General features: G+C 47.6%; 1 protein-coding gene across 1 annotated transcript; it reads right to left on the bottom strand.

Moving 5' to 3' along the window:
* Positions 1–1,955: 1,955 nt before the first annotated feature.
* Positions 1,956–6,852, bottom strand: BAMBI (BMP and activin membrane bound inhibitor). Its single transcript, XM_080610676.1, has 3 exons — positions 6,528–6,852; positions 3,161–3,451; positions 1,956–2,700 (listed from the first exon to the last, which is right to left on the bottom strand). The coding sequence occupies exons 1-3, from the start codon at positions 6,601–6,603 to the stop codon at positions 2,282–2,284; spliced, it is 786 nt and encodes a 261-aa protein (XP_080466802.1). The 5' UTR covers positions 6,604–6,852; the 3' UTR covers positions 1,956–2,281.
* Between the last annotated feature and the right edge of the window lie 6,522 nt (positions 6,853–13,374).

Here is a 13,374-nt window from a genome sequence, read left to right as displayed (position 1 = left end):
AGGCAAACAATCTCTTTTCTTCTTTAAAACATCTCCACAGCAAGGGACCAATTAGAGCATCCCGGTCTTACTGGCCTTTTAATGGCAAGCATAAATAGGGCCTTATACATTCAAATCAGCAGCAAATGAGTGGTGAAGGTCACAGGATGCTTAAATGACTACACAACCCGCTCCCTCAGATTTCTGGAGACAGCACTTGAAAGTTTTAGCAATCAGATCTTCTAACTTGTCTAGTCATCATAACTATGATGAGCTACATCTGACAGACAGTATTTCAGGTTTGTCTCTTTCAGCACAAACTCCCCAGCCAGTCATTCCCAAATATAATACACTTGGCAGAGCAAAAAACTACCCTAGACTTTCAGATCAGTGCAAAGGAAGGGCAGAGCGCGTATAGAAAAGCAGCGCTTCAAAAGGTCAGCCAGAAGAGCACAGGCCAGTTTCCAACAGCAGTTACAACCACATAATTTCTTAAAACTTCAGCAGCAGAAAAAAGGTAGGAACCAGAGAGCACAGTTCCCTGCATTAAAAGCAACTCTCCAGGCACTTCGACGAGATAAAAGGAGTCAGCAGCTTGAGGAACACAGATGAAACTAATCCTTCTAAACCACATTTTTACAGTGCACCATAGGCATGTGGGACCTTGGCTTTCCCAAGGCTCTCATCACACTCAACCAGTATCAGTGTTTAACTGTAGGGGTAAGTTTGCAGTATCCATGCCTCTGTTTGCAAAGCCAAGTGACCAACTTCTCTCCAACAAGCCTACCAGACAGTTTATGCGTGCGTTCAGGAACACCAGCTTGTGACTCAAGAGAGGCTGGTTCCCCTTGCTCACATCCCAGCAAATCGTAAAGCGGCACAAGAGACCAAAGCATTGCTGCAATGATGTTGTAACCCCATTTGTGCCACTCCCTTTTTACTGATGGCAGCAGTAGAGGCTCAGCTTTACAACCAAGAGACAAAACAGTTTCTAAAGCTATTTAAAACACAGATGAATACTAGACTTTTGCCAGGTTTTATCTTCTGCAGCAGCAGTTTGAACTCTTCTTTCACCACGATGTGGAATCTGCCTTTTAAGCAAGTCTACTTCAATTACTTCAGCAAAGTCTAATAAAACAAGAAAAATAAATGCAATAAGCTCCTTGGATAATCCGGAGGTTTTGTTTGTTTTTAGCAACCAGGCACCGAATAAATGAAATTATCAACTGAAGCCAGCTAGCTGAAGGAGTAAAACAACTAAGTGCGCAAATACTGGCAGGGAAAAAAAGCCTATGCAAGAATAGCATACAGGATGAGCCAGAGATTAAATATTCTTCAGTCCCACACAAAAGTAGCAGAATGCAATATGAGTTACACTATAGAAGAACAAGGTAGATGTTTTCCACTGGGCCCACAGGGGTTATCAGTAGAAAAAAAAAAAACCACCAAACATATCTATATACACATACACACAGCAGAATAGGTGTTAATTTTGCAAGTAAAAGATGAAAAAGAAAAAAATATCTCAGAAAACAGAATTAAAATGAAGGGAGGAAAAACATTTATGAAGAATTAAGAGCCACTTTGATACACTTTGCACAGAGAATAGAAGCGCTTCTTCTTTAACAGAGAGGATGAAACAGTTATCACAACACTACAGGAGAGTTTACCGAGGTTATGAGTAAAATGCAATAGCCAAGATTTGAGGATGTGGGTTCACTGCTACTTGAAGTATAAAACAATAAAGCTGCCACCTTCGCCCTGGAATAACCACTTAATTTCCCCTCACAAGAGTAAGAAAACTCTGCTTTCAGAATCTAATTGTTATGCAGAGCATTACCATGCATACCACCTTGATTTGTTTCCCACCACCATCCCAAAAGGAACTGTTTTCCAAAACAAAAGTCAGAAGCAAGTTTCAGACAAAATATATATATTTAAAAAATCTTTACAATAAGTCAGGAAACATAGGAGCTTTGCATACAGTTTATTATAATAACTCAGTTCTCAGCTCCCTACAGTTCAGATAACCCTGGTGACAGTGTTTACAACTTCTAATTTTTGCTTTCATAACTTTAAAGCAAACAATACATTTGAGTGTATTTTACTCTGTGCAAATAAGACAACTTTTGGAATCCTTCAGAAGAAATATCCAAGATTCTGTTTGCAGAGGTCCTTTGTTTCTCAAAGATGATTTATGCTAGTTTTTGTTTTAAGATAAAGTGCTCCTGTCCAGCAGAACCCAAAGGCCTTCAAGAGTTCAGAGAGTAAGTTTAGCTCAGATCAAAAAACAAATAATTGGTCATACAAATTCCAGCTTCCCATGTCCGCTGTACATTCCCCAGTGGACTAGCGAAAGAATTTTATCATTGCTGAGGTCTGAATGTCTCATTTTATCACAGGTCATGCAGCAGTTCTCATGACCAGTCACAGGCACCATGCATTCCAAGTCCAGTTTTGCCACCTGCCCTTTTTTTGAATGATGTCCATGAAAACTATAGTGCAAACGGGAGAGCATTTGCTGTCGTTGATCTTGTAGTCTCTTATTTTCACTCCTGAGCATTCGCAAGGCCAGCATGATAAGGAGCACCAAGATTAGCCCACCAGCTATAGGAACAGCAATTACTGCTGCCCTGAACCATAACTCTTTCGAAGAGGTCAATTCCTGCACCTTGGTGATGAGATTCCTGCTGCTGTCATGTTGATATCTGCTCCCTTGTCCTGCAAAGGGAAAAAAGTTGAAGCTTATTTCAGTATCAACAACTGGTTTATATATAAGCAACTCCATTAAATGCCACAGTGATAAGTTCAAGGAGCAACAGCTACACACTCTGCAGTATCTACTGAAAATACTCTTATAAAATAAAAAGATGAGTTTAAGGCTATTTATAACATGGAATTTCTTATCCTGATAGCCAATTTAGCTAGGAATATCATTGCCATTGCTTCTTAAAAGCAAACAATAACAAGTTGTCAAGACAGATCTTTACCATTAATGCAGGCAAAAAAAAAAATAAAAGCTATTCAGCTGAAATGTTGCTCCCCAGCATCCAACCACCCGCTCCCCCCTCTGGTGTCTCTACTTACAGCAACAACTAAACCAACAGCAGACATACAAGGTTTTCACTGTCACCAGCCTAACAGCCAGAAGAGAGATTTCACTGAAGCTTCCTTGCCCTACCTGAAGTATCACCCCTGGAAGGAGACAAAACATCATGTAGTCCTCTGTAATTGCACATATCTTCATGACAGCATTCCAATGTGGACATGGCAGTGGTGCCAGAGTGGTTTTGTGCTTGTTTGGCTTGGCAGATATCAGCTGTGCTTGCAATAGAGTCCAAGCAGCCATGAGTTAGTGGGGAATGTGTATTCTGAGGATCAAGCAGTCTGGAGAAGCAGGCACTAAGCTCAGATTTGCACATATAGCCAGTTGCAACACAATGTGCAGCATCACAGTAGCATCTGATTTCACCTAAAAAATAAAAATTGTGCAATAAAGGTCAGAATTTAGCTCATTAACGACACCTCACCAGGCACTCTTACTAGCCACAAGCATCACAAAATTCAAACTCAGTGCCAGTTTTGGGGTACTCCTCTAGACTGTAAATCCATGAGAGCAGGGTTTTCCTTCTCATCGCTGTACAGTGCTTACCTGCTGTAACCTTAACCCCTGCAAATGCCTTAGGGCACTTGTTTTAATTACTAGTACCATAGTCCTTTGAATTAAAGCAAGACCATTTCACTAAAAGAGGGACTGGGGGAGGAAGGTCATAGTGGCTTTTTTTCCCCCCAAGATAAATAACTAACAAGACCATTTTATAGCTACTTCCACTCGCTGTCAGCAGTTGCATTAAACTGCATTTAAAGTGAAACCCCAATTTTAAAAGCAGTACACACCTTCAGCCCTATAGGAAGTCACATCTATGTTTTAAACCATTACTACAGGAACAGCAGTGTATTTTTATAAAGGTAATGCATTTTCAACTGGGCGTAAGTACACAACAAAAATACTGGGTTTAAATATTTGTGTGGCAAATGAAAAAAAAGAAAAAAAAAGTCGGAAATGCTGAATTGTTTATTACCTCTCAGTACTGTGCCAAAATTTAAAAGGTTTAACTAACACCTTATAAAGCTATTAGCTAGAACCATTACCATCCAAGTCTCCCAGTCATGAAGGTTTTTACTGCGTGAAACTAGGCAAGTATTTGTAATTTCTCCAGAAAAAATAAATTCTTTAAGTAGCCATTCATGCAAAAAGGCCTTTTTTATCAGTATTCTAAAACAGAAACAGTGCAGGTTCATAATTAACATGTTCACCACAGTCAATGTCTTTCAAGCCAAATGTAAATTTACTAAATGGGGAGAAATTACAAGGCTCAAAGCTCCCCCTCACTCCTCCCCAGTCTTGCATGCCATCCAACATGCAGTCAAAAGGGGAAACACTTAAGACTGAAAATCCTCTACCAGCTCTACAAAAAAATCTCTCAGGAAACCTCAAAAATTCCTGAAGGAAGCGATAAAAAAAGTTCCCTTCATAAAACTCTTCATTTTGTGCTCTCTAAACTGCTCTGGTACGAATTGTACATGTCCTGCACTGTAGGGAAAACTTACTCTTTCTAGGCAAGTTGCAACTCAAACATAATTCAATGTGCCATTGATCCAAGGTTTAGGAGAAGGCCAGATTTTAGAGCCATCCTTAGAAGAGTGGATTTAAAACTACTTCCAAGGTGCTTGCTTGGTGTACTTGTAATCACAGCAGCACCAAGGCTTTCGGAGTCAACTGAATTGTTGGATGTCTTACTTTACAGTCTGCACTTAAAAATCAGTCTACAGGCTTCCCTGCTGCCACCCCTTCTCAGGATGCTTTCTAGCACCCCATACCTAAAAAGTATTCCAAAAGACGTTTAAAATCATCCCAATCAGGTTAGCTTCCCCTCTCCAGCCTACTTCAACACTTTCCCAAAATGCTACTGCAGGCTCCAGGCCTTGAAGTTCCCACTGCTCTTTAATAATTCTGCTTAATAGAAGCCAAATGATGGAGTGTCTCAGTGTCTCCAGTTCAATTCCCTTGGGCTTTTAGACCAAGTAACCTAATTTTTTGTGCATTCACACACGCTGTCATCCAGCATGCTATGGAAAAAAAAGACTCAACCATTTTCTAAGCATTCTATGTGAGGTCTTCCCCTAACCTCTCTGGAAAAAAAAAACAAAAACAAAAACAAAACACCAAAAACCAAACAAAACCAAACAACCAAACAAAAAACAAAAACAAAAGCTCCAACTTTTCATCATTTTGTAATTTTAAGAGTTAAAAAAAAGATGCAAACAAGGAACAGCACCAGGGCTGACAGTCCTTTCATTGAGTCTCAGTACAGCACGAGAAGAAAATGAAACAACACACATACTTCCATTTTAAGTGTTTATATAATCACGCTTAAAATTCTACATTTTATTGACTTAAGACAATCTTATAAACAACATCTGACAGGCTAGTCATCAGGTTAATTCAACTGCTTTTTAATTAAAGCCACGTTCTCGGTGAAACAGAATGGACTTTGTATTACTGTATTAAAACTGTATTGCTGTCAATTCATAAAGTTTCTTCCTGTGCTATGCAAAAAGCCAGAAAGGGTATTTAGTATTTTGAAACAGTGAACAATGCCCTTCTGTTCCCTCCTCTTTCTTGTTACTGTATGTAGCTATTAAAGAAAAATGTCTGCTTTTAGTCAAGATGGCTACAGGAGAGACTGCAGGCTTCTCTTAAAGCTTTTGAAGTCAGCAGCAGCCAGAAGTCTGTGATCCCCTAATTATATCATTATCAGGCACATAGTTTCAGTATCTGCGACTTCACATCACTCAGTCACTCCCTGTTCTGCCCGCTTTGATGGGGCCAGCCGGCTCCCCCCTGCACGCTGCAAGGGCTGTTATTTAGGGTTAATTACACCCTGCCTTCCAAAATAAATAAATACCGTCGCACATCATCACCGCGCTAACCTATCCCTTAACCTCCTCCCCGCAGCAAGGCGATTACAAGCAGCCAGAGGGTCGCCTCTTCCCAGAGGCGCTCCCCGGGCGGCCAGACCCCGGCTCCGGCTCCAGCCCCGCGGCTGGCGGTGACAGGGCAGGGCTCGCCCGCGGCCGGGCGCCGCTCCCGCTTCGACAACCACGGGCCCCCGCTCTCCGACTGACCGGCACCGGCGGCCAGGTTGGACGGGACGGGACAGGAGGGCGCAGACCTAGCGGCTCCCCGCCACCGCCCGTCAACAACGGCTTAGCAAGGGGCTCCCGACACAGCGCAGGCCCCGCCGCGACCAGCGCCCTCCCCTCGCCGTGGGGTGGCCGCGGCATCGGCCCCTCCGCACTGACACCCTCGCCGTCTGATAGACTCCCCCGGCCCGGTCGCCGCTCCTCGCCCCGCTCCCCTTCTGGCACCAGGCCTCCTCAGACGTCCCGTTTCCCCCGGAGCGCCTCCCCGCAGGCGCCGGGTTCCCGCAACCCCCGGGTCCTCTCCGGCTCCTCCGGGGCCAGACACCTCATCGCGGCCTCACCTCTGGTGAGCAGGACGGCCATGGCGCACAGCTCCAGTTGCAGCCAGATGAAGATGTAGCTGGAATGGCGATCCATTTACCCGACCGCCCGCCTCGCGGAGCGGCGCCGCTCGCCACAGCCCGCAGCGCAGGCACGGCCGAGCCGCCGCCGCCCGCCCCTACCCCGCCGGAGCACGGAGGAGGAGCCGCTCGCCCGCGGGCAGAGCCGTTGCGCGGCCACCGCTGCGGTATGCAGGGGCGACGGCCGCGGCTCCCTGCCTTCCCTTCCTTTCTCTGTCGCGGCGGAGCCCCCGTCCCCAGGAGCGGCAGCAGCAGCGATGGCGCACGCTCCCCGGCCGGGCGGGCTCTGCCTCACTGACACGGCGGCGCCGCTTCCCGCCCCGTAAATACCGCCGGCGTCGGGCGCGGGCCGGGCCGCTTCGCCCCGCCCCCTGCCCCGCCCCGCCCCATTGGCTGTGCCGCGGGCAGGGCCGCCACGCCTCCCCCCCCCTCCCCACCGGCGGCGGGCGCGGCCTCGACGTGCGCTCCCGCCCGCGGCGCCCCCGGGCGGCGGCGGCGGCGGCTCCGGCTCCGGGCGGGCCGGCTGGGCGGGCCATTAACCCCGCTTAATTCAATGACGGGCACTAAGTGCAGGTCCCCGGGCTCCCCGGGGCTCTGGCGAGATAGAGATCGCTGACGGCAAGGAGCGCCCTAGCCCGCTGCGTTAGTTTCGGGGTTCTCCCAAGCGAGCTCCGCCGGGATCACTCGGAATAACCCCCTTCCGGAGGCAGCAAGGTTGAGCTTCACAAGCAAATGTAGTGGCTCTGGCTGCAGGTTTGGCGGAGACGTGTTTAATCAATAAACAGCGCTGACAACCCCGTGCTCGCTGGGAACGGCGAAAGGGAACGAGGCTGAACCTGTCCCGGCTGTGCCCGACGGCCCGCGCTGCCACCGGGGCTTCGGCGGGTCCCCGCTGCCAGTCCGGCCCCGCCGCCTCTCTCCAGACATTGCGGCCAGGCCGGGATGCACAAGTGTTGCGACACCGGGGGTGCCGCAAGTTTCGCTGCAGCCGGGTTTAAGTTTTGAACTGCCCCGTCGGTTTTTGAACCGCCGCCTGGGCTGCCGCGGAGCTGACAGCGGCTCGGCTGACGGCGGGCGGCGGCGGCGGTCTCTGTCCCGGGTACCGGGGCGCACCATGCGGCGCAGGGGTTTCCGCGGCTCCCGTTCATCCGCGGGGTTTTCCACGCTGGTGTCACGTCCACGCAACAAGGGCAGGCCCGTGGGTCGGTGTCACCCCCGGTAACTATTCTCCTGCCAACATTTGCTACGGAAGAACAGTCGTTGAGGAGGGAAGCAGGAGGCGATGCCCCACCACCCGGCATCCTGTGGGTCGTGTTTACCTTGGACAGTTTTCCTTTACGTCTGAGTCCTGAAAAGAGTGTGCCCCATAGTTAAAATTTCTTTGCTAACCTAGTTTTCTCTTTTCTGTTCCCATTACAGTTTACAAGCCTTGATTTCTACTCACACACTGACTGTTTCCCATTTATGGGCAAAATGCTTTAAATATTTGGGTCCACAGCTAGTATTAAAGCTGTTGGATGATGTGTAGATAGTAAGGTAATAGCAAAAATTACGTTAGAATTTTAATTTGAGATGTTTTGTGAGTCTTTAAAGACATTTTCTATTCAGGACATAATACCTTGTGACAGAGACATTCCTCCCCTGAAAGAGAAAGGAGGAAATATGAAATCTGAGATTGAGATAACTCCGGTTTACTTTGGCAGAGAGGAGCAGACTGGATCTCCAGCTAATTAGTGCTGATGCCATCACACCTTATAATGGTTTTACTGTGAGTCTTGCGATTTGCATATGTATAAGATAGATACACGTGTGCTGCACCGCAGTCTTTACACTTATGTTATACATATTTGCACTCCACCACAAAGTAATTTTCTAATTCTTGTTTCTGTTTAGAAGTTACAAAAGCAGCGAGATCAGCCAAGCCCTATCTCCCACTCTGGCACCGGCGATCAGACACTCATTTGCAAACACATGAAAATATCATTCATTACAAGTTAGAATCATTACAGCGACGTGTGCGATTCTGGTTCCTCTGTTCTTACCACTGGTGACAAGCACATTTTGCAGATCTCATTTGTTACATGAGATACCGACAGACTGGAAATGGCTTTTATTCGTGGAGCCACATTACTGCACTAAGTAACATGAGAGACTCCCTGAGTATTATAAACATCCTGGCTGAGGGAGCATGGACAGGCAATGTGCTCCAGATCAGTTTTGAGCAGTAAATTTCATCGACAGTTGTCAAGTTTGAATTATGTGGTACAGTTTACTGTAAAAAATTGCTAATTCTGCATGCTACAGGCATTCTTGAAGTACCACAAGTGATGAAGGGGCAGCAGGGATCACCTTCAGCCTTAGTTTCCCTCAAAGTAACTACTTTAAAGAACCTTTTGGGGAACCTGTGCATGAAGCTAGGTTCAGGAGTTTCTGACTGACTGATTGACAGTGTCTCCTCACTCACTGGTACTCTGCTCAGTGAGCTGCCTGCACAAGGATCGTGTTGGGTCTTCGGAGAGGACATAACATAAACAAAGTAATTCAGCTTCTGCAGTGCTGATTTGCTTTTGTTTCAGAGGCAGGAGCAAGCAGGGCCAGACTGGCCTGTAAAAAAGGGACAGGAGACAGATCCAGCACAAAGCAGTAATAACAACATGTTCTGCAACCAGAAGGAATGTGGGATAATGACTACAAGGAACCATCAAGGAAAGCGTCAGGAGCCTGAGGGCACATGATGTGTCTCCAGCAGCCATGGGAGAGCAGCCTGGAGACTCCACTCAAGGGACTAGGCAGCCCCACAGAGCACAGGGCTGCTCCCTCACACCAGATATGGCAAAGCCCTTTGAAACTAACACCAATGAAGGACTTCTTAGTTGCAAAATTAGCCTCCAGGCACCTCAGGGAAAGGAACTGCATTGGGAAGCATCTCACAGAAGCACATTCCCCTCTGCATCAGCTCTGAACTGTCATGAAATTTTGATGCAAAACTTTTGTCTCTAAGAAGATGAAGTTAAATATCTTTTCCAACCTAAACAATTATATGACTCTATGAAATTGCCAACCAAAAGAAAAGATCAATCCAAAGAGGCTTTGCAGGCCACTCAAATGCCTGTTTGGCTCTCTTACTTCATATCAGAAGCCGATAGTTGAAGTGCCAAGTTTCTGTCAAAAGGACTTAGGAACTGATGAGTCAATCTTAAAGACCAATTCAAATGAGCATCCAAGGTCCTGAACTCCTCCAGACCAGGACTTCTCCTACAAGGCAAGCAGCTGCTCAGCACAGAGCCTGCTTTCTCTTACAATCACATTCATGCTCCTATTTTCCACAAGGAGCATGTGAGCAGTGCAGCCATGCAAGAGCCTCCTTCCCAGTGTCAGCTGGTGAAATACACCCCATGAAATCCCAAACCACATCCACCACCTCCTCCAGAAGTTTCTTGTGCTTGAAAGCCCCAGCACAGGCATGAGAAGATGACTGCCACAAGAGTTTTAAGTCTTTCCTCGATCCAGGAGGAAATTAAGACAAGCCAAGACAGAGGTCAGCCTGGCAGCACTTTCTGAGTATGTAACTTTGAACAAGAGAAAAGCTCCTTTCTGGGAACCCAGCTTAAAAAAATTCAGCCGTCTCCTTTTGTATTGCTTCTTTCATATGTTCCCTTCCTCTTTTTTTACATTAACTGGCATTAATGTCTCTCCACACTGCTCCTGCCTAATGTATATGTGCCACCAGCAGCAGCATGCCTGCAAAACTAAGTTAAAACTTGATTTAAGCAACTAGCCCTAGAAAAGCGGTTTGCTGTGAGAAGTAATTCCTCCATCTGGCAGGTTTGAACATTATCATGAATTCTTCACCCTGCTGTAAACTTGCCTGGCATGCTGGCAGCTCACCATCACTTCCCTCAAACATTTGGATGCAACCCTTCTGTCTACCTCTGCCAAACAACAACCGTGTTAATGCAGTGTTCTCTGCTTGTTTGAACCTTAGATTTGGAAATTCATTCTACATTCACATCTCTAGACAAGCCATCGCAGCAGCCCTGTCCTGGGGAAACCCACATTCCTCAGGGAGCTGAGGATTTACATGCTGCTGTGCACACTGGCATTTGCCAGCACAGCCAGTATGAAAGATGTTGATTTCACTAGCAAGGAAGGGTTGGTACTGCTGCACTGCAGTCATTTCAAATTGGTGTCGAAAGCAATGTTCATGCACCATATCCACTCTTTTTTGCACCTTGTAATTATGATTCAGCTGGGAAATTCTCATTTGGAAATTATATGAAGTTAAAAGGATTGGGATTGTTTTAAAGCATCTTTGGAGCACTATTAATCAGAGTAGGGTTTGGGCTTTTTTCTTTACTGCTCGACACTACCCAACAAACAACTTTCTCTTTCCAGTTATGGTGCTAGCATTTTGGGTATGGTACACATAAGTTAATTCTACTGAATTACCTTTATTTATGTTGATTATTGCCTTTAAAAATAATTAAGGCTTAAGCTAGCATAGCTATGCTGAACATAAAGCCCAGAGGGCAGGGAACGTAATATGTCTCCATGCAATTTCTTTGGCTCCCCACTTCTGTGGCTGGCCATGGGTTTACTGAACCAAGTAGCCATTTCATGAGCTAAGAGTATGCAGAGCCCAAAGCCTGGCTCCTTCCCCAGCTGCTCCCCTATGACAGACAAGCTGCCAAGCAGGTTCCCGCAGGTGGGTAAATCCCAGGGAACTTTATCCCGGTAACTGGGGCAGTTCAAAGAGGTGATGGAGGCCTGCACGCTATACGCCTGCTCACTTTCAGCAGCAATTAGCATGTCCCCAGTGAAACTCGGTTACCTGCAAACTGGAGGAGGAGAGTTCCAGAGATGATCAGTGATACCTGTTCACACAAAATAAATAGGAAACAAGGGTAGTGTCTGCTTCAGAGGATCCACCTCTCCATGCGCATGTGATACATCATCCCAGTGACACTAATCTGCATTCCCCACAGATAGAGGACATGATAAAGAGAAACTTCTCAAGGGGCCCAGAAAGTGATGCATTTCCTGCCATGCTCATCACTTTACTTTTTTTCATTTAAAACTAAACCTCCCTCCCCCAAAGGAGCTGCACTCCTGCTCCTCCCAATCAATAGAACGATTTGCATTTATCCTCCTGGAGGCATCGCTCCTAGGACCGGGGCCAGAGCGATCCAATCGATAGGGGGAAGCTGGAGCAGGCTGGAAAAGAAGAGCAGAGAGATTCCCCCAGGGAAAAATGCAAAACACTGGAGAGAGGCAACAATTATTGTAATTGAAGGTAATGAGGCCGAGGCGCCAGCTCCAGCCCTGCTTAACATCATTCAATACAGAGTGAGACGCGGATGCAGGAGGGAGCCCGGCCCTGGCCCGCCCGCTGCAGCACGGATGCTGCCGGGGCAGGTCTGTCCGTTGTGCCGACAGCTCAGCAGAGCTGCAGGGGATACACCGGGGAAAGTCACTAGAGATGTGACTGCTCTTGGCGTCACAGTCCTCGTTTTCCTTTCGAAAGAGGACTCCGTGTCTGGTAGCATCTTCGGTGTATTTATCCTCATTCTGCACTAAAAGCACACACTGAGCACCAAACCCCTCAGCCAAGGACAAATGTCCTGTTCCGTGGCGAGGCAACAAATTCAGCTCCAGCCCTCCCCTGTGCACCCTGCTTTCTGCCCCCCAGCACCGCTTCTCCACGGGTCCCCGATGTGCAAGGTGGGGAGCAGGCTTCCTTGGATCGGGGAGAGGGATGCTGGAGAGAAGCTTCGGCTGCCCTGCGGCTATCCCTGCTGACCGTGCCTGCGAGCGAGGTGGGTGTTTATGCATCTCTAACGCTGTATCTGGCCTGCACCTTTGCTGATGCTGGAGCAGATCTCACGCCAGCGTTTGGCAGGGTCTTTAAAGGAGACACAACCGCGCTTTCGTTCTTGATTCCTCAAGTCCCGCAGCTGCTCCAGTAGGCGTGGGGTGAGTTGAGTGTGTTCAGTACCGTGAGGGGATTGTCGGACCCTCCTTTAGCTCGGTGCAGCCGGGCCGAAGCGGGTCGGGGAACCGGTAATACTGCAGCAGCCCAGCTCCTGGCGGCAGCTCCCTTCCGCGCACCCCCGGCCGGCGGCTCCGGCCTCACCGCGGGCACGGCTTGCCCTCTACTGGCGAAGCCACCCCTAGCAGGGAGGTGCCGGAGCCCCCTCCGACAGCCAGCCCGGTGACTTATCCCATGCTAATGCAGGGCTACAAGGCGCTAGGTAAAGGTACAGCTGCTTTTTTGAACTGGAGGATGCGGCTGCCTGCAGGCGTAGCGGTATCTCCACGGCCAGAATAGCTAGAACGGTGCGGGACCTGGCAGGACACCAGGGCTCACGTCAGCTGCGAGCCCTGGCCACACAGGAGTACCGTCCAGGATTCAGCCATCACCTTGTGAAACATCCACATAAAGGTGTTACATGCCAGAATTCATAAGCTGGACCTAAAAAGCCAAGCACCACCTATCAGATCTGAGTTATCAGGTGTCTAGAGATAAGGTATGGCAAATATTAGGAATTCACATTAGATCCCAAGCATGAGAAACTGTTAGTTATATTCTAACACAGCACAGCATGCACACTGGACAGAAGAGCTAGCACCAAAGCCTCCCAGAAATCGAGCATCACTGTAACAAGACAGAACACACAGTTCAAGTTACATTTAATACAGAAAGCTATAGTTTGGGTATAGCACATTGAATGCTGGCCAGTCAAACGAGAGCCTCTTTTGAATAAAAGACCCTATTGCCTTTCTGAGG

The sequence above is a fragment of the Psittacula echo genome (genome assembly GCF_963264785.1).
Source record: "Psittacula echo genome assembly, chromosome: 2".
Lineage (NCBI taxonomy): Eukaryota > Metazoa > Chordata > Aves > Psittaciformes > Psittacidae > Psittacula > Psittacula echo.
The sequence above is the reverse complement of the archived record's forward strand: the minus strand, read 5'-3'. Positions and strand labels throughout refer to the sequence as shown.